The 27,689-nt window shown below is 36.2% G+C and overlaps 1 protein-coding gene across 4 annotated transcripts in view; it reads right to left on the reverse strand.

The window, feature by feature from the left end:
- Positions 1 to 6,002: 6,002 nt before the first annotated feature.
- The window catches only part of Tubgcp5 (tubulin gamma complex component 5), a 37,153-nt gene continuing 15,466 nt past the window's right edge, over positions 6,003 to 27,689 (reverse strand). The window contains exons 7-24 of one of the 4 annotated variants that reach the window (XR_013438664.1): positions 24,370 to 24,484; positions 23,845 to 23,934; positions 23,109 to 23,202; positions 22,154 to 22,400; positions 20,478 to 20,680; positions 19,712 to 19,827; positions 18,384 to 18,652; positions 17,253 to 17,451; positions 16,425 to 16,613; positions 15,146 to 15,328; positions 13,886 to 13,970; positions 13,666 to 13,786; positions 12,657 to 12,835; positions 11,439 to 11,564; positions 10,780 to 10,868; positions 8,719 to 8,814; positions 7,985 to 8,085; positions 6,853 to 7,439 (exon numbers count right to left, since the gene is read on the reverse strand). Coding sequence is in view for 3 of the 4 variants with exons in the window: in XM_078049120.1 (XP_077905246.1) it covers positions 6,618 to 6,664; positions 7,985 to 8,085; positions 10,780 to 10,868; positions 11,439 to 11,564; positions 12,657 to 12,835; positions 13,666 to 13,786; positions 13,886 to 13,970; positions 15,146 to 15,328; positions 16,425 to 16,613; positions 17,253 to 17,451; positions 18,384 to 18,652; positions 19,712 to 19,827; positions 20,478 to 20,680; positions 22,154 to 22,400; positions 23,109 to 23,202; positions 23,845 to 23,934; positions 24,370 to 24,484 (2,453 nt within the window). In the remaining variant the exon portion in view is untranslated. Of the gene's footprint in view, positions 6,665 to 6,852; positions 7,440 to 7,984; positions 8,086 to 8,718; positions 8,815 to 10,779; positions 10,869 to 11,438; positions 11,565 to 12,656; positions 12,836 to 13,665; positions 13,787 to 13,885; positions 13,971 to 15,145; positions 15,329 to 16,424; positions 16,614 to 17,252; positions 17,452 to 18,383; positions 18,653 to 19,711; positions 19,828 to 20,477; positions 20,681 to 22,153; positions 22,401 to 23,108; positions 23,203 to 23,844; positions 23,935 to 24,369; positions 24,485 to 27,689 lie in introns of those variants that run through there. The other 3 variants (XM_078049120.1, XM_078049121.1, XM_078049122.1) reach the window with 3 other exon arrangements.

Below are 27,689 nucleotides of genomic sequence, written 5' to 3' on the forward strand. Positions count from 1 at the left end.
AATATTTTGGTTTTTTTTTTTTTTAATATTTATTTATTAGTTATTGTTGGACACAACATCTTTGTTTGTATGTGGTGCTGGAGGATCGAACCCGGGCCGCACGCATGCCAGGCGAGCGCGCTACCGCTTGAGCCACAGGCCCAGCCCTATATTTTGGTTTTTTTAGTTGTATTGGACACAATACCTTTATTTTATTTTTATGTGGTCCTGAGGATTGAAACCAGTGCCTTGCATGTGCTAGGCGAGCAAACGCTCTACCGCTGAGCCACACAATTAGATTTTTAGCCCCAGCCCCTCAATTAGATTTTTATAAGGCAACATGCTAATTTTAATCCCCTGGGCAAACACTAAAAAAAAAAAAAGAAAAAGAAAAAAACCTCGAAATATACAGATAAAGAAATGACAAGGGAAATACAATGATGTACTATAAAACATATATTAACATATATTTAAAACAAAGAAAGGCAGCAATAAAGGAATAGAATAACCAAAAAGACTAGAGACATTTAGAAAACAAATAGCAAAAGGGCAGGCATAAATCTTACTTTATATATAATTATACAATATTAATTATAATTATGTTAAGTATAAATGAATTAACTCTCCAAATGAAAGACATAGACTCATACATCAGATTTGAAAAATACTCAATTATCTGCTCTCCCAAGAGACATGTTTATTCATTTTTTGCACTACTGGCAATTGAATCCAGAGGCTCACCAATGCTATGCAAGCACTCTACCACAAAGCTACATCCCCAGCCCACTGGGTTTTGCTAAACTGGCTATACTTGAACTTATAAACCTCCTATCTCAGCTTCCTGAATAGTTGGGATTACAGGCATGTGTCACCATATTCAGTTTAAGAGACACACATTAGATTCAAAAACACAAGTAGGGGCACTTTACTATTATGCATGAGATCCTCAGTTTAATCCCCAGCACTGCAAAAACAAACAAACAAAAACCCCCAAAGACATAAATAGGTTTAAACTAAAAAGACAGGGGAAAGAAATATACCATGTAGTAAGAAAGCAGAAGTAGCTATACTACTATACAAAATAGTCTTGAAGAAGAAAACTGTTACTAGAAACAAAAAAAGATATGTTGTGATAATAAAATCACCAATCTATCTGCAAGAGGTAACAATTATAAACATGTATGTAATTAACACAGAAATATGTGAAACAAAGCTGACAGCATAAGAGAGAAAGATAATTCAGCTGTAATAGTTGAGAGATTTACAGACCACAATTTCAAAAATGAATAGAACTACACAGAGTTGAACAATTTTAGGTGAACCAGATATAACAGAAACTCTACATTTCATTTAACAATAAAATACATCTTCTTCTCACCTGCAATAGAGTTATCTTCTAAGATAGACCATATGCTATTTCATTTAAATATATCTAAAAATATTTAAATCAAACAAAATATGTTCATTCTGGTCACAACAGAATGAAATTTGAAACCAATAACAGTTATAAATTCATGGAATTTAATCACATTTCTAAACAGCAAATCGGTCTGTTACAGTTTGGATATGGTTTGAGTGTGTTTCCTAAGGATTTATGTGTTGGGAGCTTGGTCCCTAGTGTGGCAGTGCTAAGAAGTAGGGCCTAGCAAGAGGCCCTCAGCTCAGGTCACTGGGGGAGTTGACCATGGAAGGGATTAAGTTATTAAATCTGTGGGCTCCCTGAGCTCTGTGTAAGAGTGAGTCTAACCCCTTTATCTTTGCCTTTCTGCTTTGGGGTATCATCTCTCCCTCTTGCATATACTTTTGTCATCCACTAGAGGCCAAACACTTGTAGCTGCAGCATTTGGGAATTTCATGCATAAACATTATATATATATATATATATATTAGTTGTTGAGAGACCTTTATTTTATTTATTTATACATGGTGCTGAGAATTGAACCCAGTGCCTCACACATGCCAGGCAAGTGCACAAGCACTGAGCCTCAGCCCCAGCCCCTCATCCATTAACATATTGAGCTAGCCAGACAGTGGTGGCACATGCCTGTAATCCCAGCAGTTTCAGGAGGCAGAGGCAGGGGATCATGAGTTCAAAACCAGCCTCAGCAACAGCAAGGCACTAAGCAATTCAGTGAGACCCTATCTCTAAATAAATACAAAATAGGGCTGGGGATGTGGCTCAGTGGCTGAGTGCCCCTGAGTTCAACCGGTACCATCTCTCCCCCCCAAAAAAAACCCCAAACCAAACCATTTTGAGCTAAATAAAACTCTTTTGCTTATAAAGTTAGTCTGTCTCACAATTTTGTTAGAATAGTGAAAAACTGACTAATATAAACTTTGGTACTGCGAGTGGGAGGGCTGCTGCTAATAAGGAATAACTCAGATTATGTAAATTATCTTTGAAACTGGATTATGGGTGGAGGTTGAAAGAGTTTGGAGGAAGCTATAAAAAATCTAGAATGCTGTTAGGAGAGCAGTTGGGGCAAATCTGGTGGGGGTTCAAAAGGCAAGATAGGGAACTAGTCTCAGATGGAAATGAGAATTCTATTATAAACTGGACTAAAGGCCATTCTTATTATACCAAGGCAAAGCAGTTGGTTGCACTGGGTTCATGCGCTAAGGTTTTATAGAAGGCAAATTAAGAATGACAGAATAGTTTATTTGGCGATAGACATTTCAAAACAAGTTACACAGGTTGTATCACAGGTATTAGTGGCCATTCTTAGTTAGATTTACAGTGAAACTCAGAAGTAACAGGAAGCAGAACAAAAAGATTTGGAAGTCTCAGCTAGGCCAGGAAAGAATAAAAAAAAATTTGTGTAAGGGTGCACATTAGCAGGAATGCTGATCTTCAGGGAAAGAAGAAAAAGGAAAAAGGCCTCAAGAGTATCTTGGGAATCTTTGAGGCGACCTCTCCCCTCACAGTACCTGGGGACTTCAAGGGCAGAGTAGTTCTATGGAACCCTGGGAGTTGTCTCTGCGTGCTCTCATATGGAGGACCACCCTGGGACTCTTTTCCCCGAGTTTAACCTGGAGGCAATAAATTTCCCACAAAGAAAATCTCAAGAATAGATTTCTTTACCAGTAAATTCTACCAAATCTTTAGCTTGGTATAGTGGGTATACCTGGAACCCCAGTGACTTGGGAGGTTGAGATAGGAGGTTTGCAAGTTTGAGACCAGTGTCATAAATTTAGTGAGATTCAAAGATAATAAGAACTGGGATGTAGATCAGTGGTAAAATACCCCTGAATTCAATCCCCAGTTAAAAAGAAAAAGAAAAAAATTCTACCAAATATTTAAAGAAGAATTAGCAATGATCCTTCACAAGTTTTACCAAAAAGCAGAAGCAGTAGACTACCCAATTCATTGAAGGAGGCCAATATTACCAACCAAAGATACTGCCAGCCAAAGATGATATGACAAGGAAACTATAGAGTAATACCTCTGATGAATATATGTGTAAAATGCCTCAAAAAAATTAGCAAACTGATTGCAACAGCATATACAATAGATTATACACCATGACTTAGATGGATTTATCACAGGATTACAAGGTTTGTTCAATATACAAGAATCAATTAAAATATAAACTCTATTAATAGGACAAAGGGGGAAAAACTCATATAATCATCTTAGCAGATGCAGAAAAAAGCATCTCACAAAATCCAACAGATAAAAATACTCAATGTTGATTTGAGGGAACTTCCTTAAATCAATAAAGGCATCTATAATAAAACACAGCTAAATTGGGACTGGGATTGTAGCTCAGTGGTAGAGTGCTTGCCTATTATGGATGAGGCACTGGGTTCGATTCTCAGCATCACATTTATAAATAAATAAAATATCTATTCATCAAAAACTAAAAAAATATTTTTAAAAAACCCCCAAAAACAAACAAAAACCCCCTATGTTATGTTGGAAGATCGAAAGCTTTCCCCTTAAGTCAAGAACAAGACAAGGGCATTCTCTCTTAGATTTATTTATCACTGTTCTGCCATTTCTGGTGAGGACAATTAGGAAAGAAAATAAAATAAGCCATTTGGATTGGAAGAAGTAAAATTATTTCTATTTGCAGATGACATGATTACAGAAAATCATAAGGAACATACATGCACATATACATGCATGCACGTGCCTACCAGTGTTAATAAACATGGTCAGCAAAGATGTAGGATAAAAGATCAACACAGAAAAATCAGTTATGTTTTTACATATTAGTAATTACCAATTTGAAAATAAAATAAAGAAAAAAAGTCCATTTGTAATAGAATCAAATTATAATAAAATGCTTAGGAATAAATAAAAGAAAAAAATAAGAGTTGTACACTGAAAATAAGACATGATTGAAAAAAATCAAAGGCCTAAATAAAGAATAAAGACATTTCATGCTTCTGGATTAGATTTAATATGTAAAGATGGTAGTAGTTTCTTCTAAATTGGTCAACAGACAATGCAGTCCTTATCTAGATTCCAAAGGCCTTTTTGGCAGCTACACAAGCTGATCCTAAAATTCGTAAGGAAATGCAAGAGGTCCAGAATAGCCAAAACAATCTTGAAAAAGAAGACAATTAAAGGACTCACACAATCTGATTTGCAAACAAACGACAACATTACAGTAATCATGACAGTGTGGTAGTGGCATGAGGACAGATATAAAATGAATAGAATAGGGCTAAGAGTGCAGAAACAAACCTACACCATCCATAATTTATTCATTTAAAAAAATTCATGGGGGGCCAGGCATGGTGGTACACACCTGTAACACCAGCTGTTTGGGAAGTGAGAGCAGGAGAACCACAAGTTTCAAGGCCAGCCTCTGCAATTTAGTGAGGCCCTATCTCAAAAATTTTTTTAAAAAGGGTGGGAAATGGGGATGTAGCTCAGGAGTAAAGCACCCCTGGGTCCAATCCCTGCTACACCTACCCCCCTCAAAATATACAATGGGTAAAAGAATAGTCTTTTTAACATACCGTGATGGAATAACTAAATATATACATGCAAAAGAATGAATTCAGACCCTACTTCATACTTACATCATTAAGGATTAAAATTCCATGTGCTGCCTTGATATCTTTGAGACTCTCAAGGAAGTAAAAAGGCCTGTGAGCTACCCTTCTCTCACCCCCATCAGACTATCCACCTGGCATTCTACCTAGTCCCGAGTCTAACAGTTGTCACCTTCCTGCCAGCCACAAAATTATCCAAACCAGTCGAATGCTCCTCCTAAGGGACCTGAGATTCATCCTGCCCTCTAGTTACTATAAAATCTGACTCTTTTATTCTATTTTCCCCTTATTTCGACCTAGCAAAAAGAAAAAGCTGGCAGGAATTCCATGAAAATAGAAGATGTATCAGTGGAGTACAAGAAGGGGATTGAGGGGGAGAGAGGAGAAATGGGAAAAGGGAGGAATGGTGGAATCATCTGACCAAACCTTCCCATGTACATATATGAATACAGCATAGTATTTCACTTTTATGAATATCCATAATGCACTAATAAAAAAACAATAAATAAACAGAAGAAAGATCAGTGAAGTAGTAAAAAGGGAACAGGGAAAGAGAGGAAGAGAGAGAAAGGCAAAGTAATTGGGACTAAATTGGAGCAAATTATATTCCAAACATATGTCGAAACTCCTAATATTATGTATAACTAAATGATCTAATAAAAAAAAGGTTATGCCATATGGTAATTGGGGGGGAGGGGGAGAATAACCATGCCTCCTATATCCCTGCTTGTTCATTCTATTTGCACTGTGGCCTGAGGTTATACTTTGTATTTCTATTTTTAAAAAGTTGTTAAGGTATGTTTACGCTCAAAATATACAGTCTATCTTGTTGAATATTCTGTGTATTCTACTGTTATGGGATGAGTACTTTAATAAATGACTATAAATGTCAGTTTGATCCAGTTGACTAATGAACAGTTCAACTCTGTCCTTCCTGAGCTTCTCTGCCTACGTTAGCCATCTGTTTTTTGCATGGTCTTCACATGCCAAGAAATATACAAAGGAAATGTGGAAAATTTGAATGGCAAGCATAATTTTATTCAAGATAGCACTGGTTAGCTTCCAAAATTGCTGAGAAATACTTAACAACATTATGTACCAACAACTGGCCCTAGGTGAAGCTAGCTGCATATTTTTATTGATATTTTCCATTTTGGAACCTCCCAGTCACATAAAAATATAAATTCTTTTAGGATTGTCAATTCAAAACAACTTTTTGGGAAGATGGAATGTAAAACTCTATATAAAAACTTCTGTGACCAATATATAGCAGCATCAGAAAAGAATAAAAGAACTTTAAGAACATTGACTTATTTTTAATATCAATAATTATATTTTCAAAAGATGATATAATTTACATTTAAAAGTATCAATATCATAAATTTATAGCTTATAGTAGGAAATATAAGAGTAAGTGGCCTATATATACTTTGCATTATTTATAGACTCTTATATATACACCCTATATACTTTCCAATAATCCAGAGAAAACATCTACAATCCATTTGTTTAGACTGAACAACAGTGTTTAAAATGAATCAAAATAAAAAGATTTTCACTTCTTAGCTGCATATGATGTAAATATATCAGTATGAAGGTGAAGTCTGAGATCTGTGTTATACTGAGAATGTCTAACTTTGTTCCATGCCAGCCATAAGTGACAGTGCTAGAGATTCCACTGTGGGAAGAAGAAAAATAATGTTAAAAAAAGTTTAAATACTTTTAAATGTTTCAATAAGGCTGTAATAAGCTCAAAATTGAAAAGTATTTAAACACGTTCTATTTTAAAATAAACACTTATTTTTTAATGTATAATAAGAATTATTATCTTTATTTATTAAGTATAAATGGGAAAGGTCAGTAAGATTTGTTTCTATATCAAATCATTTTAATTTTGAAAACAAAATCCAGGCATTTCATTGAAAAAGTACATTTGACTGATATGACATAAAACCCGGAGCCTGCTCAAATCACACTGCCACCTTCTAGCAGAGTGGACGACTACATCATTGTTTTCTCTTACATAACCAAAACACGGTGCTTTATAAATGTTTAGCTATTCTTTTTTTTTTGGGGGGGGGGTGTACCAGGGATTGAACTCAGAGGCACTCGACCACTGAGCCACATCCCTAGCCCTATTTTGTATTTTATTTAGAGACGGGTTTCACTGAGTTGCTTTGCTCCTTGCCCTTGCTGAGGCTGGTTTTGAACTCGAGATCCTCCCATCTCAGCCTTCCAAGCTGCTGAGATTACAGGTGCCACCGTGTCCGGCATGTTTAGCTATTCTTAATAAGTGTATTACAGGGCTGGGGATGTGGCTCAAGCGGTAGCGTGCTCGCCTGGCATGCGTGCGGCCCGGGTTCGATCTTCAGCACCACATACCAACAAAGATGTTGTGTCCGCCGAGAACTAAAAATAATAAATATTAAAAATTCTCTCTCTCTCCCTCTCTCCTTAAAAAAAAAAAATAAGTGTATTACAATCTGAATATGCAAAATTTGGGAAGAGTTTAACTCAGCAAATATTCTTTACAAAAAAAGTCAAAGAGATACTATTTAGTTTTTTGTTTCCACAGATTAATACTCTCTCTTCTCTCCACCACCACCACCCCTCAGACCATTCTATATTTTACACTGTGGGTTCTGAATTGTCAAGTCCACATTTCCTTCTGAGGAGATGAAGACTTGGAAATTTTAAATTGTTTACAAAAAAATTCAATCTTTTGGAAATGAATAGTTACAAAGTCTACATATGATTACTCTTCCAGTTTCTTTCTTTCAGCTTTAGGAACCTACTGGTATAATAAATGATGTATTAGAAAGCATCTGATGTTCACATGCCCCAATGCTATTCTGAGAACAAAATTCAAGGCATGGCACCTTCCAGTTTTGAAAATGGTGAGAAAAGCAAATTCTTCATGAGATCAATAACAAAACAATGATACACAGTTAGCTGAAGAAAATATAAAAGTAGTCATATTGTAACATGATATACTCACAATGGGGAAAAGATCCTCTGCAGACAGCTTTGTTTAAAATGGTTACAAGAAACATGTGACAGTTTTTAAAATCAGACTCCATTTTCTCTATAGATTCCATTCTAGGAAAGAAAATTGAATTTATGTAAATGCATAAAGGCTTACAAAACATATAGGTAGGCTACAAAATATCTTTGGCATAATTTCAAAAGTACATTAATTATTTAAAATTCTAACTTTGAAGATTATAAAACAAAATAATTTTTCAAAGTAGCTCATGAAACCATGCCTTTTCCAGGTAATATTTAGTTCTGGAGCTAGGATGGATTGGGGATATTCCCTTTTCCTTTACATAATTCTGTATTTCTTTTTTTTACAAGCATATATTCTCTGTGAAATAAAGAACAAATTCTTTATTTTCAGGATATAAAACACTAATATCTGGAATTATTAAAAAGAGACTTAAGCTGGGCATGATGGTGCACACGCCTGTAATCCTAGTGGCTCAGGAGGCTGAGAGTGAAGGATCACGAGTTTAAAGCCAGCCTCAGCAAAAAGCAAGGTGATAAGCAACTCAGTGAGACCCTGTCTCTAAATAAAATACAAAATAGGGCTGGGGATGTGGCTCAGTGGTCAAGTGCCCCTGAGTTCAATCCCTGGTACAGAGAGAGAGAGAGAGAGAGAGAGAGAGAGAGAGAGAGAGAGAGAGAGAGAGAAACTTAAAATCGGAACTACCCCACAAGGGAGAACCTCACCATCAGTTCCCATGTGCCTTCATCCACCTCTGGCAGGCACTCAGGGGACTAGCCCTGCTTACACATCCTCAGCCCCACCGGTACTTAGATGCAAATCTGAGATATCAAAGCATTTTGTTCATAAATATTTCATAAGTGTATTCTTTAAAGATTTCTTTTAAAACAGAGCCATAACATTTGCTTAGAAATATTCTACAATATTAAATATCACATAATCAGTGGGTACTTAGGCAATTTCACCATCTATAATTTTTCACTTTCCTGCTTTAAGTATAAATCAGGATCAACTAACTTCCATAAACTGTGATGATTTTTCATATGCTTCTTAAGTCCCCCTGACCCCTTGCTTTCTTCTTAGAATTTGTTGAAAAAAAAAAAAAAAGTTCAAGTTTAACAAACCATATGCAGCAGTGATTTTCTCCTCTGCCCCACAATGATGAGGAAAGAAGTTCTGCACTTGGAGAGGGCATTAACAAAGCAAGCAAAGACATCTATTTCAGCAACTCAGTGAGACTCTAGGTAACTTAGAAAGACACTGTCTCAAAATAAAAAATAAAAACAGCTAGGGATGTGACTCAGTGGTAAAGCACCCTGGGTTAAATCCCCAGTACCAAAAACACAACCCAAAAAATTCCCCAAAAAACAAAGAAGCTTGCCTAAGAACTTGCACATTTCTTCTGAGAAAAACCATATATATATATATATATATATATATATATATATATATATATATATATATATATATATTATCAGAGAGCTCAACCCTGGGTGCATCATAGTCTTCTCTTCACTGAGAAGCCAGGGGTACCCACACACTGTCCTTGAGTATATACATCCTTGCTCTCCTTAAATAAATCTTTGGTGTGCCTTCCTTCTGACATGTTCTGAAATTCTTTTCAGCAGAGAAAGAACCTGCCTGGGCTGAGCTGAGGTCCCATTTTCCTCTTTGGAGGAACCTCCTTGGATGCCTAATTGGTGACATTATCAAATAGGAAGAAGAGCTCCTGAATCCTCAACTTTTCAGCATTTCCCTTGACTGTAGGGAATTTTTCCCTTCTTAAGTGACACGTGTAGGGGGCTGGGGATGTGGCTCAAGCGGTAGCGCGCTCGCCTAGCATGCGTGCGGCCCGGGTTCGATCCTCAGCAGCACCACATACCAACAAAGATGTTGTGTCCGCCAAGAACTAAGAATAAATAAATGTTAAAATTCTCTCTCTCTCTCTGTCCCCCTCTCTCTCACTCTCTCTTAAAAAAAAAAAAAAAAAAAAAAAAAAAAGTGACACGTGTAAATGACAAACATTCTAAAAAGTAAAATACACATCTATTAGCATACAAAATACAACTTTGGACTATAATCTAGCATGGTGTCCAGAATCCACTTTAGAATGATTCAGCAAGTGAGGGGGTGGGGTGGATGGAGGACAAGATACAGAACTGGTCATCACAGGTAAATGGGAGAAGGGGTGATAGGCACCCAGGTTTGTTATGCTGTCCTCTCTACTTCTATATACATTAATTGACAAAACACAAAACATAATCTAAGAATATTTGTCAGTCCTAATGAAAAGACCTCAAACTTTTCTTAATGTTTTCTCCCTCATAAATTCGTTGGGAGGCTGAGATAGGAGAACTGTAAGTTCAAAGCCAGCCTCAGCAAAAGCAAGGTGCTAAGTAACTCAGTGAGACCCTGTCTCTAAATAAAATACAAAATAGGGCTGGGGATGTGGTTCAGTGGCCAAGTGCCCCTGAGTTCAATCCCTGATACCCAAAAAAAAAAAAAAAAAAAGGAAACACAATTCTTGATGCTGCCTAGTTTAGGTGAACAAATTCGACTTTTTTTTTTTTTAATTTTTTTGAAGTATGAGGGATCAAACCCAGAGACTCTCAGATGCTAGATAAGTGCTCTACTACTGACTATACTTCCATCTCTCAAATTTGGTTTTTAAATTCTTCTTAATTATAGTGGTAATTGGTGTGTTGTCAAGATGAAAAAAAAATGAAGCCAGTTAGAAGGGAAGCTGAAACAGCCAGAACACAGACAGTGGCGAGGTGTACACTTACTGCCAAGCCCCCAGGCCTGCCTGCCAACCTTCTGCAAACATGAGAGCCAGGTTCAACACCTTCATGATGGCTTCTTTCACAAAGCTGACCTGGAGATCAAAATCAGGGACAGAACACAGGCTCTGTAACTGTGCTTGGACACTGATAACAACACTTTCACCTAATTTAATTAAATCACAGAAAAAGCTTATCAATGCAGTGACTGCCTTCTATGTATAAAGAGGGCACCAGACTTCAAGCCAGGTCCACTTGGAATGGATCATTTGTTGCACACGATAAAGGAGGTACTGGCAGCACAGTGGAACCAAGAAGGCAAGCTACCACCCTGGGATGGCCATTCAGATCAATGGTTGTGATACTATTCAATTTCATATATTCACATTAAGCCGAATACACAATTGCTCCACAATTGTAACCTAATTTTCTAAATAAATCCAGGAGTAAGGCACAGGGAATGCTGACTATGGTAATACAGTTCTCATGTTGTTCTTAGAAATAAGGGGTAGGTAATGTAACCTCATTTGATCCTGTCCTTCCTAGGAAAAGATTGTGCAGAACAGTAGCTTAATAATCACAAAATTGCAAAGCAGACAGAAATTCCCACTTGCCCAGCTTTCCTCCTGCCTCACTGGCCACATGGGTGGTAACATCTCTCATACCTTTTCTCTCAGTAGACATCGATCATGGATGGTTGACAAATATCTATAGTGAATTTTAATCAACTGATCTAAATCCTTGGCTTCCTCAACTTGATGCTGAAACTCCAGCCCTGTGCTATGAAGAATCTTGGAAGAGAAAATAAAAAGCTTAATCAGCATATCTCATCTTTGAGGGCTGTGTGCTGTACACAAAACTTTCTACCTCTTTTACTTTTCACAAATTCTTCCTTCATAATCACACTCTCCTTTAAAGGATGACTGGATGTGTTGATGTTCTGATCCTGACAGCAGCCTTTAGCACAGACACTTGCACTCAGCACTGAACTTTAGACTAACAGGCTTCCTGTTGCGAAGGAGCAAATTCATCAAATCAACTAGCAGATGTATTGATTTAAAAAAAAAAAAAACTATCAGGAAAATTGTAATAAATATAAGCATCGCTTTTGTAACTGAAAACTAAGTAAGAACTTAAATTCCTATTTAACCCTTTTAATAATTAAGGGCCTAACTTAACGCCAGCCTGGTGACAGGATGGGGAGGCACAGAGTACCCAGTTCGTCTTTCATGCTCAAAGCACAGGCTTCAAAGGGTCCCTTCATTTAATAAGAAAGGTTCAGCATTTATGTACCAGAATAGTTATACACAAAGGGATGGTTTTTTTTTTTTTAAAGCAAACTTCAAATGTCAAAGAAGTTTTGGCCTCTAATAATAACTGCTACAGTTCAAATATTGGAACTTCTCTTTCAGAACTTCCTCTGGAACCAGTTTTAAGATGTGTAAGAAAAGTAGTTTCATTTACTTTTTAGTGAGTTACTTCTTGTTTCTGAGAAAAAAGTATTTAAGCTGGCTGCACTTTCCCTGCCCTGAGGAATTGGACTGATACTAAATGTTTAATCAATTTTCCAGGGACAGCAATCATCACTGATGAAAGTTAGTGTGTAATGTAGCATGTTCTGAAGGAATTCAAAAAGAAGAGCTCCAAGTGTGCCTGTGCTAAAGGGCCGGAAACAAGAGGAGTTGTAGTCTCTGGACACAAGTGCTAGTAAATTAAAAAACATCATTTCCTCCTTATTCTGTGATTAAATTTTGTATATGTCCCATTTTCACAAGTTACAAGTATTTGGGGACTCATTTGTATTGCCAAAATTTTATAGGTTGTGCTCTATGAACAAATAAATACATAAAGTGACAGAACTGAGGCAGATGGCAGATACTAACCCTGGTCATGATGTAGTTGTGTAAACTGTTCACAAAGTGCATGAGCTTCACTCTTAAGAGGAACATGCGATGGATCTGCTGTCCTACTGGTGCCTTTTGTGATCCAAACTGAGCAACTGCGTCTTGCTCACTCAGTAGGCCTTCTTTAAGTTGTGATTTTTCAGTAGTATTTGCAAGTTCTGTAAAAGATTGAAAGAGCACAATAGGTGAAAAGCACATTGGCTCAAACCCCACCACACTCTTACATAGGGAGAATTCTGGGGTATGAGGCATAGGCATTGCTGAAGCACCATGACAGGGACACACCAGGACCCAACTTCAGTGCCTTTAGAAGACAAAATGTCAAGAGTTCCCTGTATCATTTGTTACCACTGTCATGAAACATGTAAAAGTCCCATTAACTTGTCATTTGGCACTTTTGCATACTCTAAAAAGAAATTTATTTGGGCTAAATTCCTACTTTGTTATTGAATTTCAGATAAACCCTATGTACAACTTCTTGATATTTCTTTTCTTTTTTACCCTCCCTCCCTCCCTCCCTCTCTGTTTTTCTTCAGTACTGAGGTTTGAACCCATGAACACTTAACCACTGAGCTACATTCCCAGTCCATTTTATTTATTTGAGATAGGATCTCCCTAGGTTGCTGAGTATCTTGCTAAGTTACCCAGGCTGGTCTCGAACTTTGAATTCTCCTGCCTCCCAAGTTGCTTTAATTACAGGTACATGCCAGTGCACCCAACTTGATATTTCATTCAGCTATTTTAGATCCATTAAACTGATGCTATAAATACACATTAGGTTGGCGTCTGTTTACACATTTAAAAAAATCATCGAAAAATACCAATCTTTTTCTTCAGGGCTAAAATTGAATTGCAGTTTATCTGTTATAAACAAATCTTGGGGCTAGGGATAGAGCTCAATTGGTAGAGTGCTTGCCTTGCATGCACAACACCCTGGGTTCAATTCCCAGCATCACAAATAAACAAACAAATAAATAAATAATCTTACCACCAAATAGTAAAACATCCAGACTATATTTTGCCCATTTTATTTGCAATAGGAGAAGGAACACCTGATTATAAATTTTTTGACATTCCAAACTTATAACAATGTCTACAGGCCATGGGACCTATGAAAACAAAAACAGAATGAGAAAAGAAAGGAACCTATGTTTACATTTTCAGTTTTAATAGAAAAAAATGTTTATAAAAGGAATACCCACACTCACCTTGTAACTCAGGGTCAGACCATCTAAAGTATGAACAGGTAATTTCTTCTTAGCTGTGTCAACATTTTCAAAAGATATAGATAGTCTAAACAAAAAATTTCATGTTTAGTTTGTGACAATATTATGTTCATATAAAAAATGATCTTTTCAAAAACAATTAGCATTTCAGCATTTATTTATGTAACGTTTAACAGAGATTTGCATTTCATAAAATTCAATTATGCTAACAAATTAATTCTCTAGCATGTATTCGAGAACAGAATTTAGTTTTAGATATAAGGAAGAGGAGTAAAGATTTTAAACAAAGGGCTACTTATAAAAGAGATACTTAACAATGATAATAAATTAATTAGAAAAAAAGACAAAGTTGGAGAATAGGCTGGGAGCTTAATTCTGGTAAAAGTCAGGCATAGGCTAAGAAAATATACTCCTTTGCTCAGGGGTGGGGGAGAGAACAGAAGGGCAGCCTCCTCAATGAGCTAGGCAATGCATCAAGTGCAGAGGTTTCCAGAGCCAGAGTGAAAGAATGCAATCTGCTTCTGCAGCAAGGTGCCGCACACTGCTTCATCCATGTGTTCCTGAGAAGGGTCTAAATAGAATTCGCACAAAAAAGGAAGCCAGTAACACAGAATTTGGAAATGTTCTGGCGCCAGGCAATACTCTGGCCCATGTCTTTATTTTATGTGATTCTCAGAACAGTCTTGATAGCACATATCTCCTTCCTCCAGGGACTCCCAGCCCAATGCAGACTAGCAGTCACTTTCATGGTACAGGGGAGACAGCGCTTCACCAAGCAAGCATATCACTGCCAGGCCATAGATGGAAGAGAGGGAAATAGCACTTGGGGAAGCCAGAAATACTTCCAAATCCCTGAAATGTGAACTATGGTAGGAGAAAGCATATGATGTGCATGTATGTATATAAGATTTGAGGTTTAGAGAATAGAGCAGACAAAAAAGGCTCTATTCCTCGAGAGATGAAGCTTGGCCCACCTGTTCGGGAAACTTAGAAGGGGCCTGAGCATGAGTGTAGAAGTCACTTGTGAGGGTGAAGAGCTTTGTGGTAGAAGGGAGTAAGGCCAAGAATCAGAGGAGCTCTAAGCCATCCCTGAGAGGCGTGTGCCACTGTGCCCAACTATGATATTCTTATATGTAAAATAACTAGTAAAACTCATGGGGCTAATGCCTAATACATGTAAAAACTCATGGCCCATGATTTACTTTACACTACTTAACATAAAAGGTGCCTCACATATTTTACCGTGAACTGTCTTCAGGATAACGCTGTCCTACTGCTTCTTGGAGCTGGACATTAAGAAAAGAAACATTCTGCCAGGTTTCCTTTTCTCTTATTTTATCAAAAATTGATGTGTAGAAGTCATACATGGTATCTCCACCCTCCATTAAGAAAAAGTTTCTCATGGCCTGCAAGTACTCAACCAATCTGAATGGAGAGAAGATAGGGACAGAAAGATCTTTTAAGTTTATAAGGCAGGATTCTAGATCAATTCCAGATTTGGTACACCACCACCTTTATGAAATAGATTTACATTCTACATTTATTAAAATTAGAAATATTAAAGACTTTTTTCAATAATAAAATAGTATAATAACTAGAAACAAATACTTTTCTATAACATTATAGAAAATTAGGCAAAGTCACAAATATGAAATGAAATGAACAAAACCAATCCAAATGCTATCATCCATTGTGAATTTCTTTATTTTGGTACTGGGATTGAACCAAAGGGTCCTTTACCACCGAGCTACATCTATACCTAGCTCTTTTTTTTTCCCCCTTTTTTTAATTTTTAAATTTTGAGAAAGGGTCTCACTAAATTGCTAAGACTGGCCTTGAACTTGCAATCCTCCTGCCTCAGCTACCCAAGTCACTGGGATTAACAGCGTGTGCCACCATGTCTCCATGGTGAATTTCTGCTGTTAATACATTTTAATGTATTTTACTCCAGTCTTTTCTCCAATGATTTTTAAAATATCTAATTTTTATCATATGTATCCTGCCTTTTAAGCTATAAGGACAGTTTATGTTATTTAAAACTCTGTATTGACATAATTTTTATGAACTTTATGAAGTTTATACATGTTCTTTACATGTGTACACTAGTCCTTTATACACGTCCTTTACAGTTTACACTAGTCCTTTACCATATTTAAAAGAACTAGTCATCTATTACCAAGTAGTTTCATGTTTTTCATCCTAATAGCCAATTTTGTGATGAGCGTTTTTGTATAAGTTCTTTGGGACAGATTCTCAGAAGTAAATAATTAAATTTCACAACACAGATAAGAATATATTGATGGCTAACTGATCCCAACTGGATATGTGCTTACTACATATCCATTTCCTATTCTAATGAAAACTAACTTGAAAACAGATTTTTAAATAATTTTATATGAGGCCCTGGGCTGGATTCCTAGCACTGAGCATCCCTCAGAAAAACCAAACCAAAACAACCCAACTGTTCTTAAAAGGACAATAAACTACTAACTATTTCCAAAACCAACTTACTCCTGGTTACCTGTAATCTTTTTTTAAGGTTTGCATGAGATTTCCACAACAAGCTAGGTACTGCTTATCAATATGAGGATAGAGGCAAGACCTCAATGTTAATTCAAAAGTCTGGCAAGTTACAGATTCTGATGATCTATCCACACATATGTCACCACCAGCAAACTTCTCGTGAAAGTCACTCTGCTCCAAATACAACCTTGAAAATAAAAATGTGAGGCTTCAATTTTCATGCGCTGTTGTCAACAGAATTCTCTTAAAACCCAGAGTCCTACTTTTACCTTTTGTCTTAAGATTAGCGATTCTTACAGGAAGAAAACCCTTTCTCCCCAAAACATCCTTTCAGAGTTGTTGCCACCTTTAAGGTCAGGTTCTGGGGTTGGTCCTTCCATTAGGGTTGCATGCAGCAAATACTGGTCATCAGACAGTATGACACCATGTGGACATTAATGGCTTATTCCATTGAGCTAAGTGCCTAAAAGCATCTTAAGCCCAAGACACATTTTATACACAGGAAGACCCTGACTCAGTGTGTGCCCAATGTCTGCCCAGACTTCAGGAGCATATTTGGGTAAGCCATAGCACTTTTGGGGGCCTAAGGGTATGGAGACACCAGCAAGGCCAAATTTGTAAACTTTTGCACACAATGAGAAGGACCAATTATATATCTTACATAGGTAAAGGCATATTTTCTTGCATTCTGTTCATTAGGAAGGAGAGGCTACAAGGGTTTTTGTTTTTAATTCTGGAAAGCCCTACCTGGCAGAAATAAACAGTTACTAAATATTGTATAGATGTTGCCATTTCAACCACTGAAAATCTTGCAGGTGTGTATCACCTTGCAAAGTTAATGGCCAGCAGTGGGTCATGAATGTCATCCAGTTCAAGATGCCTTTCAGCTATGGACTGCATCTTAATTAGGTTCTCTTTGGTTGCCTGTTGATCAGTAAGGACCTGTGGAGTGGAATCTTCTCCACGTCGAAGACGTGACTGTACAGATTCCAGAAAGAGGGTGTATAAGCTTTTTCTGTCTGCGTCTGAAATATGAAGAAATATGTAAGGTAAATCGTGTTCTCATAAATACTATCAACAAATATGGAAGACTTTCATCTTAATAAAGCTTGGTATTTTCCTTTGGTTTATGAAGGACTATCCCTATTTCTTTTACACTTGTACAGCAAAACTAAACATATTATATCCTGTTAAACAACTGAAAAGCTCATGGTTAAATACAAGCTGATTTTATTCTGAACAAAGTTAATATCTGAAGCAGGATGCTTGAAAGGTAAGTTACTACCATACTGTATAATGCTACAATAAGACTTGTAGGAATCAGATTTCACTGGAAAAAACCCTACCAACACTGGCCCTGGATAGCTCTTAATAGCTTACTGTTCAATTAAAAAAGAAATACTGTGCAATGTAAAAATATTATTTAAAGTAGATATGATAAACTGAAATAATATAATAATACTGAGGTGATTTATAAGCTAAATACATCTGGTCACATCTGACTTTTAAGCCTTTCTAGTCAGCTGATTAAATATTTAAGTAAATTACTTAAATTGTATTAAAAAAACACAAAAATCATATAAAGATTTTCTCAAACTCTATAATCAAGTCTGAACTGCTCACTGGAAAATTCCTCTCTGCCAGAGGCCATGGTGCACAAGAGTTAAACACTGCACTGAACCAAGAAATGTGAGAAAATTATATTTTTAAAGAACCAGGTCTAAGGAATCGAGAGTGAGGAATTTATTATTACTGTCTTTCTAAACAAAATGCTAAAAGTTCCCAATGAGGACAATCAGTTTTTCAATCAAGAGTACCATGATAATTCATTCAATCATGGTGTAAATTCCATTAAAATAAAAAGCTCCAGTGATTTTCAAACTACGAAATAGTAGGACTCTCAGGGTGACAGGAGTGATTGGGGAGCAGTGGACTGGAGGAGGGTGAGATGGGCTACCTCTGGCTGCCACCTGGCTCGCAGTGCTCTCCGCACACCTCAGGTTCTTCAACAGCTGCATTGACTTGCCGGCCATTATGATTTGCTTGAGGACAGGCTTGAGGAAGGACACCATGGTGTGCTGTCTGCTGGAGGGACCCTGGTCACTGCCAGAACTTGCGCTAGCATTGTCATTCATTTTTTCTTCATTCTCTGTCTTTTCCGATACACTATATAATGTGTAAGTTGCATACCAGAAGTCTCTGTGATTTACTGGAACATTTTTGTTCCTAAGGAGATTCAAACAAATTTTAAACTGTAACTCACTAATTGCCTTAGAAGAAAAATCAGAATCCAATTTTCACAAAAATTCTCCTATGAGCTGATGAAACAGGACTTAGCATAGATATAAAATTAGATATAAGATTTATATCTATGCTAAGATATATAAAGATATATGTATCTAATATACATAAGATATATATCTTTATATATTTTAGCATAGTTATAAATCTTACTAAGATTCAGCTGAAGCAAGGCTGGTTCCTCCAAAGAGAACATTGTGCAAACTGTTATCTTTCTAGGCTCCAGGACTTAAAGGTTCCTTTCCTGGGGTGTTCAATGGATAGCGATCAATAGAAATCACAATCTAACCAGACTGCATAACTGAAAACTATTCAGAGTACAGCTGTCCCCTGCAGTTTATAAAATTTTGCCAGAAAAATAAGTTTATGGAAGGGGAATCATTATAAATGGATTAATATTTTCCTTACTTGTTATATTAACTATTATGCTAAAGGATAAGAATTTGTTGCTTATTCTGAGAAATAAATATATTAGAGGCATATCCTATTATTTAAAAAAAATTTTTTTAGATGTTCATGAACCTTTATTTTATTCGTTTATTTATTTGCGGTTCTGAGAATTGAACCCAGTGCCTCACACATGCTAAACAAGTGCTCTACCACTGAGCCACCAACTAGCCCCCTTATAATATTTTCATATCCTTTATCTTACTGATAATTTATAATGGAAATAATTAGAACCATTTCATATCATCTAACTTCATTTTATGGGAAGCAGTGTACATTTTAAAATCATCCAAAAATATAATTTGCTATGAAAAGCTGTGAGTGACATAGAACTTGACAAAAATTTTTTTAATTGGCTGGTATTGTACATCTTCTATAGATCAAATAGAACATAACTATGCTATGATGGCAACACAGCTCTGTCATTTGAACTGTATACTCTCAGTACCATGTGAAGCTTGGAGCATTAAATTTTGACATGGAAACAAACAAGTGAAGCCAACACCCAACATCCCCCGTGCTGCTGGCTGGCTGCACCTCTGTATGATGAACTCCCTGGCGCCGTCCCACAGGTGCCCATGCACAATCCACTCATCCACAGTCTGCAGGTATGGCCGCACTGTTTCCACCCAGAGAGAGAATAGGAGGGAGACCTACGGAGCAGAATATGCATAGTCAGTGCTCTGAGCTCTTCCTACTAAGGTGAGATGAGGCCTAAACATTTCCAAAATGCCTTTAAAAAGTGACTGGACTTCTCTATTTTTTAAAAAATATTTTTTTATTTGTTGATGGACCTTTGTTTATATGTGGTGCTGAGAATCGAACCCAGTGCCTCACACATGCTAGGCAAACGCTCTACCACTAACCCACAACCCCAGCCCTTAACTGTTTTCAAATGTCCTTAAGTGATTTCCAGAACTAGTTCATGATGTAACACTGAAACTCTGCACCCATTAAACAAGTCCCCATTCTCCATCCCCAGCCCCCAGTAGTCACCATTCTACTATCTCTATCAATGTTACTACTTTAGATGCCTCCTATCATAAAGGTGTGTTTTTTATGTAAAAAAAAGAGTTAATACTAAGTATCTACAAGAGGCTTTGTCTTTGCCTCATTCTTCTGGAGATCTTGGCAACTAGAACTAAAAAGGTAGTTTCCTACAGTCTTGAATTTGGAAGCTAACTTTAAAACTCTAAGCAACTGTCTGACACATCATGATATAAACATCACTTAACAAATAACTGCAACAATTATCTACCACTCCTTCACCATGCACTGTACACCAAGTAGAGGTTCCACTTACAGTTTGCTCAGAGGCTTCTCCAACATTGTCATATTCAAGAATGGCCTTGTACAGGGTATTGAGCAGGTGAGATGCCCGGACAACATTCCGAGTGTCAGGGGGAACTTCTGCTACTCCAGTACTAAACACTTTGTGCAAAACCTTGAGCTGAGCCAATCGAGGTGAGAGCTTGTCCACTACTATTGCAAGAGTTATGGTGGTATCTGCAAGCATCAATAAAGTCAAATTCAACAGCAAGGAAAAACATCTGGGTCCAAAATATGATATAATTGCTAACAATGCTAAGCCACTTCTTTGGCTTATGAAAAGGCATGGCCAAACAGGTTTTAATTTCACATCACAAGAAGTCAATTTCCCTCAGGAAAATATAACCCCTGAAGTCAAGGAGAAAGACAAATCAGCAGAAAAATAATACATCATGAAATCTACAGTTCACAGAAAGGGAAAAACAGTGATTCTTAAACAAATGGAAAGACACTCAACCTCACTTATAATGAAAGAATGTGAATTAAAACTATATATGGATAAAATAAGAATAGACTCCTTTATGTGGTCTACCATTTTAGTGAGGGGGCAGAGGAGGCTGTGATTACAAAGGAGTGGCACATGAGCAAATTCCCATGTGGCAGGCCCAATTCCTTGTCCTGGATATGGAAGTGGGTGTATGGATTTAAGAGATAAAACTGCAAGATCACAAAGATACTATGCCCCACTACCCCAAGTATGTAATGCTGGTGACCCCATACAGACTGGGTACTGTGTTATACCATATAACTTTCCCAGTTTTGATCCTACACTGTAATTATATAAAGTTTCACCACTGGGGGAAGAAGGGTGATGGGCACATGAGAACTCTGTAAACTCTATATACCACTCTTTTCAGTAGTTGAAAATAGAAGGAATTAAAAGAAAGAAAGAAAAACCAAAAAACTACACCGATGACTATTTAATCCTTGTCATATTGGTGAAGACCAAAAAGTGTGATAACACACTGTTGTTGAGAGATTGAAGAAAGAGGAGAGCAAGGTGAAAAAAATCTAATAAAATCGCACATGCCATCAGATACTCTTTGATTCAGCAATTAAGTTTTTAAGACTCTACCCCACAGATAATATGCTCTGTGAGTCTGATTACTAAAATGTGTAAGTGGTTATCATGCAGCTGGGAAAGTAAGAGCAAAAGAGTAGAAATAATCTAAATGTCCATCAAGGGGGGCTAAGACTATGAGATAGCCATACAATGATATACCAATTTATAAAAAGGAACTAGGAGGTTCTCACATACTTTTACGGTATAATCCTCAAAATTTAAATCAGAAAACAACTTGAAGAGAGTAGTGTATTGACTACGAGGTATTTGTTTATGTCTGCACTACTTGCACATGTCTAAACTGCTCTGGAAGGGTACATGAGAAGCTGAGGATCTGGTATCTCTAAGGAAGGGAATTGATTGGCTGGGGAACTGAATAGGAAAAACAATTTCACTTTAAATCCTTCTACACTTTTTGATTAGGAATATGAAAGGTTTAAAACTATAAATTCAAAAATAACTTAAAAACTGAATGCATGAGAATTACTTATTTGCCACGTAACTTTCAAACCTTATACTATTAAATAACTTAAATGGCATTTCAAATAAGAGTTATATATCTTATAAATTAAAGGATATTTAAATACCATTATTGATGATGGACTTCTCAATTTCTGTAAGTTCCTTTTTGAAGCTAATAAAATATTTGTACAGGGCCCACATGAAAGCCTGGTAGGTTCTAAAGGGAGCTTCAGTTGACTTTTTAGGAATGGAACCACTTCCAGGTAATGGGCTTTCGGAGCTGTGTCCCATGACTTCATCAATGAATTCCTGGAGTCGAAATACAACCTGGCCATATGCTGCAATTTGTTCCAGCACAGATCGTAAACAGCTCTATCATAGAAACAAACCCCAATTATATAAAGTCAGACTTCCATAAACATTCAAATTCATTGCCCCCTAACTGTAAAATATTGTTTAGCAGAAAACAAAGCAGTACAATGATGAACATCTAGTTTTATATTTAAGAGAAACAATGAGCATAAATTTCTATGCAATACAGAATTGTGGCTTATACTTTTTAGCCACCATCCCTTTGCCTCAGACTCCTGAGCTGCTAGAATTCCAGGCATGTGCCACTGTGCCTGTACTTATACTTTTTAAAAATACATATAAACTATAAGTAAAACAACTGCAGTATGTAGCATTCCCAATACAGAATAAAAGGGAAAAAAAATAAACACAATACAAATCGAAATAAAATGTCAGAAACAATAATAAAGAATGGCCTATGTACTGTAAAGATGCACAACTTAATTCTGCTTTATGGAACTTAAATATATTTAACAGTTAATTCCAACATTGTGAAATATTCTGAAGTTATACTGCCACCGTGTATATAAATCCCATTATTTAGCTTGATTTTTTAAAATATTTTTTTTAGTTGTAGATGGACAATATCTTTATTTTGTTTATATATTTTTATGTGGTACTGAGGATCAAACCCAGTGCCTCACATGTATGAGGTAAGTTCTCTACTGCTGAGCTACAACCCCAGCTCCTAGCTGAATTCTTAAACTAAAATAAATACAAATAACTTACGTGTGTCAAATGAGTTACTATAATATTGTTTCTCACAGTTACCTTCCCATCTATCAACTGAAATATAAAGAGTTTTTTTACCCCTGAAAGTAACCTGAAATGAAATAAAAGACATATGTTAAGTCTAGAAAAATATCCATTATAGAAATTTTTAATTAAAGATTCAGAACTAGGGGACAAAAAAGGTCAGATGATAAAAAAATGAAAAACATCAATCTTTGATTACCTTAAGACTCAAGATATCTCAACATCATCTTAGGGAGAAGTCTGAAACAGTGTTATCAAAGCACCTTTCCCACATATTTGATGACCCAGAGACCATCCCAGGCCTGAAACTGTCAGTCCACACTTTTTGGCAGGAGCACCAAGATTGGGCACTCAGCCATAACAGCACTACAAGCCTTGTTAGATTCCCAGCCACAAGATTTGGTACAGGCAATTCTCATCAATACACTGCCCAATAAAAGGAGTCAACAATAAACTTTGCTTTGAGCTCAGACAGTTAAAAAAAATGATGTCCTAATTCAATAAAATCATTTACTAAACTACTTAAAATGGAAAAGAAGCAAATGTCAATATCTCCAATTTCCAGAGTCAAATCCAAAGTCTGAACTTCATCTCTAAGGGCCCGTTTCTAGTTTGCATGTGGAAAACTTATGAGCACTTTCCTTTACAAAAAGTTTTGCTTCTCACTAATAAATTAAGAAATTATTACCAAATAGTTAAGAAATCTTACCATAGAGTTTCCCGAATAACCTGTGTCTCAGTAACAGAAACTCTATCATCTGGAACATACAATGGATCACTACTGTACAAGTGTTGATCCCTAGTAGAGAGCAAACATAAATGTCAACTGTTAAGTTTCTAACTTGGTAAAATTACTTACCTCAATGAACACATGCAAGTTTGTGCTACCTCAGCTAGTAATCAATCAGCAAATAAAATGATAAATGCCCTCCATATTCATTTTCACACACTGAAATACTCTCAGAGAAACATTTTCAGAGTGTTTCCAACTATTATGTTTATTGCTGATTTAGGCAAATGTTTATGACTATGCAATGTGTCTTCTGTAAAACAGTAAATGTACTTTTGTTTTAAATCGTTATTTAAAAATTGTTCAATTAGAATTGTCTTAAAACAACAACTAACAAGCTTAGATTTCAGGTAAATAGTTGATTTAAATCACAAATCAAAGCAAAATATCTAAACATCAAATTTTATTCTTTCATTACATTAAATGAAAAGTTTAACTTCTTACCATACAGCAGCTAAATTGGAGTGTAAATGCAAACTATGTGGAATTCGTGAGGGTCTGGCTGTCCAGTACTGATGAACCACATGCTGTTCTAACCAGCTTCGGCCATCTGGCTCATCTGTTGGAAAGAATGTAATAAGTATAGGTTATAAAAGTTAACATAATAATACTTGGTCATGATATTTGGACTTACAACTCCATTCCAGAATATACCTGAAAATGGCTCTTTAACATGACATATTTAAAACCACATCACAGAACTCATACATAATATTTAATTAAATCCCATTGGGTAGAAAGTAAAAAACATTTGCTCAATTTTTTTTTTTTTGCAATTAAAATTTTTATTTAAAAAGTTGTCCCTTATTGGTGTTCAATTATTTTCTTTATGAACTATATTTTATTGTAACGTATAATATAGGATTACATTTTTATTTTAAACTCTTGAGTTTATCTCTTAACTCTGTTATAACCAGGATCTGAGTTTTATCTCTTTCTTTTTTTTTTTTTTTAAATTGGTCGTTCAAAACCTTATAAAGCTCTTGACATATCATACTTCGAACAATAGTTTCAAGTGAGTTATGAACTCCCATTTTTACCCCAAATACAGATTGCAGAATCACATAGGTTACACATTCACATTTTTACATAATGCCATACTAGTGACTGATGTATTCTGCTACCTTTCCTATCCTCTACTATCCCCCTCCCCCCCATCTTCTCTTTCTATCCCATCTACTGTAATTCATTTCTCTCCTTATTTTTCTTTCAATTCCCCTCACAACCTCTTTTATGTAGTTTTTTATAACAATGAGGGTCTCTTTCCTTTTCCATGCAATTCCCCTTTTCTCTCTCTTTCCCTCCCATCTCGTGCCTCTGTTTAATGTCAATCTTTTATTCCTGCTCTTCCTCCCTACTCTATTCTTAGTTGTTCTCATTATATCAAAGAAGACATTTGGTATTTGTTTTTTAGGGATTGGCTAGCTTCACTAAGCATAATCCATTTGCTCAATTTTAAAATGACTCCATGAATAAAATGATAAATGATAAAATCAAATAGTCCAATAACCATTAAAGAAATTGAAATGGTAACAGAAAACCTTTCCAAACATCCCCAAAGCCTTAAGACTTGTACTAAATTCCAAAGATTAGATAATCTCTATTTTACACAAGTTGTTCCAGAAAAGAGAATAAGGGAAAGTTATGAGGCTAATATAAGTATGATGGTAACCCAGGTAAAAATATGATAAATAATTCATGAAAGAGAAAAGATAGAAGCACTAAACAACTCAGTGAGACCCTGTCTCTAAATAAAATGCAAAAAAGGGCTGGGGATGTGGCTCACTGGAGTGTCTCTGAATTCAATCCCCAATATGGGGGGAAAAAAAAACATTGAAAAATACCTAAAAAACCTAATAAGGTATTAAAAAAACCCAATCAAAGAAGTTTAGCTTAGGAATTCAAAGATGATTCAATATCCAACAGTTTATTAACGTTACTAGTAATAGGTTAAAAAAAATTATGAAATTGCCTCAGGAAAAGAACAGCATATGATAAAATTCAATATTTATTTGTGATTAAAGACTTATTTAAAAAAAGAAATATAAGATAAATTGCTGTAATCTGATAAAGGCCACATACTCAAGCTGATTCCAGAAAACCATCACCATCATGGAGGAGTTTCATGTTAACAGATGACTGACTAAAAGATACCTGCAACATCTAAAACCTGGGAATTAATATCAATATCTGCCAAGATCTCTGGGGGCTGGGGAGAGCATAAAGGATACGATGTCCAAAAGAAAAGCAAGTAAATATCAATGGGCAAGCAATTCATAGAAGGGCAAGTCCCAGACACCAAAAAATAACATGAGCTGTCCCTAAATCATTAGTAGTCAGACTCATGCAGATGAAAACAACTCCCAAGTCCCAAGTATGGATCTTATCAAGTATTGATAAGATTATAAAAGAAGAAACTTGTATCCCAGTCAAATTCTCACAAAGGTCAAGGACAGGCAGAGAATTTGGGATTGCAGAGGAACTCGGGGCCTATCATCAAGGGAACAAGTGACAGAAATATGGTAGCTGCAGACTGGAATACTACACAGCAGGCAGAAACAAACATGGACAGGTTTTAAAACAAAGTTGAATGAAAAGATCAATAGAAGAAAATTTACACATAATCTAATACCTGTTATGTAATTTTTAAAAAATATATTTATTTTTTAGTTGTAGTTGGACACAATACCTTTATTTTATTTACTTATTTTTTGTGTTGCTGAGGATCAAACCTAGGGCCTCGCACATGTTGGGCGAGCAGCTAGGCAAGCACTCCACCCCAGCACCCCTAGTTATGTAATTTCAATGTATTACACACACACACACACACATTCACACACACACACTAGTACATGTGTTTCACAAGAACTCATTAATAAGAAGACAGATAGCAAATACATTAGAATAGTATCTATAACTGGGTTGGCAGAGAAAGGGAAATAAGAGAATCAGAAAAAGAAAAAAAAAAAAGAAACAGAAGAAAAGGAAATAAAGTAAAAAGCCCTAAAATAGACTAGAGATGATAATGTGCTCTGAACTAAGTGACTCTCTTCCCTGGAGGTCCAACTCAAAAGTCAAAAAAAAAAAAAAAAAAAAAAAAGGAGGTATAAGTAGAAAATCAAGAGACCTGGAGTCAGCTTTAAATACTCTATGCCTATCTGGCAAGATCCAAGTGCAGAGGACAGGGCCTGGCTGCTGGTATCGGCCTCACAGTTTGCAGCTATGGGAAAACCATTCTTTGTTTCTTCATCTCCAAAAAGAAACAAAGAAATGGATGAGGGCTGGGGATGTGGCTCAAGCAGTAGCGCCCTCGCCTGGCATGCGTGTGGCCTGGGTTCGATCCTCAGCACCACATACAAAAAGATGTTGTGTCCGCCGAAAACTAAAAATATTAAAAAAAAAAAAAAGAAAGAAAGAAATGGATGATCTAATCTCTAAAGTTGCTTCTGGCTCTTTTTAGACTCTATCAGTTCAGAGTTCCTCACAAAAAGACTGAAAAAGTTTGCATTTAAAAAGTAAATAGTACAGCTCTATTTATTTAAACACTAATATCAGCAAATTAAAAAAAAATAAATAAATAGGAACATTTAGAACTAATAAAGTTATCAGAACTGTTTAAAAAAATGCAAGGCTGGGGCTATAGCTCAGTGGTAGAGTGCTTGCCTTGCACATGTGAGGCACTGCATTCTAAAAAAAAAGCCTGCTTTCTAAATCCCTTTTCAATATTAATTCTATAGTGCTACAAGATTACTGCTTTTTATTTT

Source organism: Ictidomys tridecemlineatus, chromosome 5 (genome assembly GCF_052094955.1).
Source record: "Ictidomys tridecemlineatus isolate mIctTri1 chromosome 5, mIctTri1.hap1, whole genome shotgun sequence".
In the NCBI taxonomy this organism is placed as follows: domain Eukaryota; kingdom Metazoa; phylum Chordata; class Mammalia; order Rodentia; family Sciuridae; genus Ictidomys; species Ictidomys tridecemlineatus.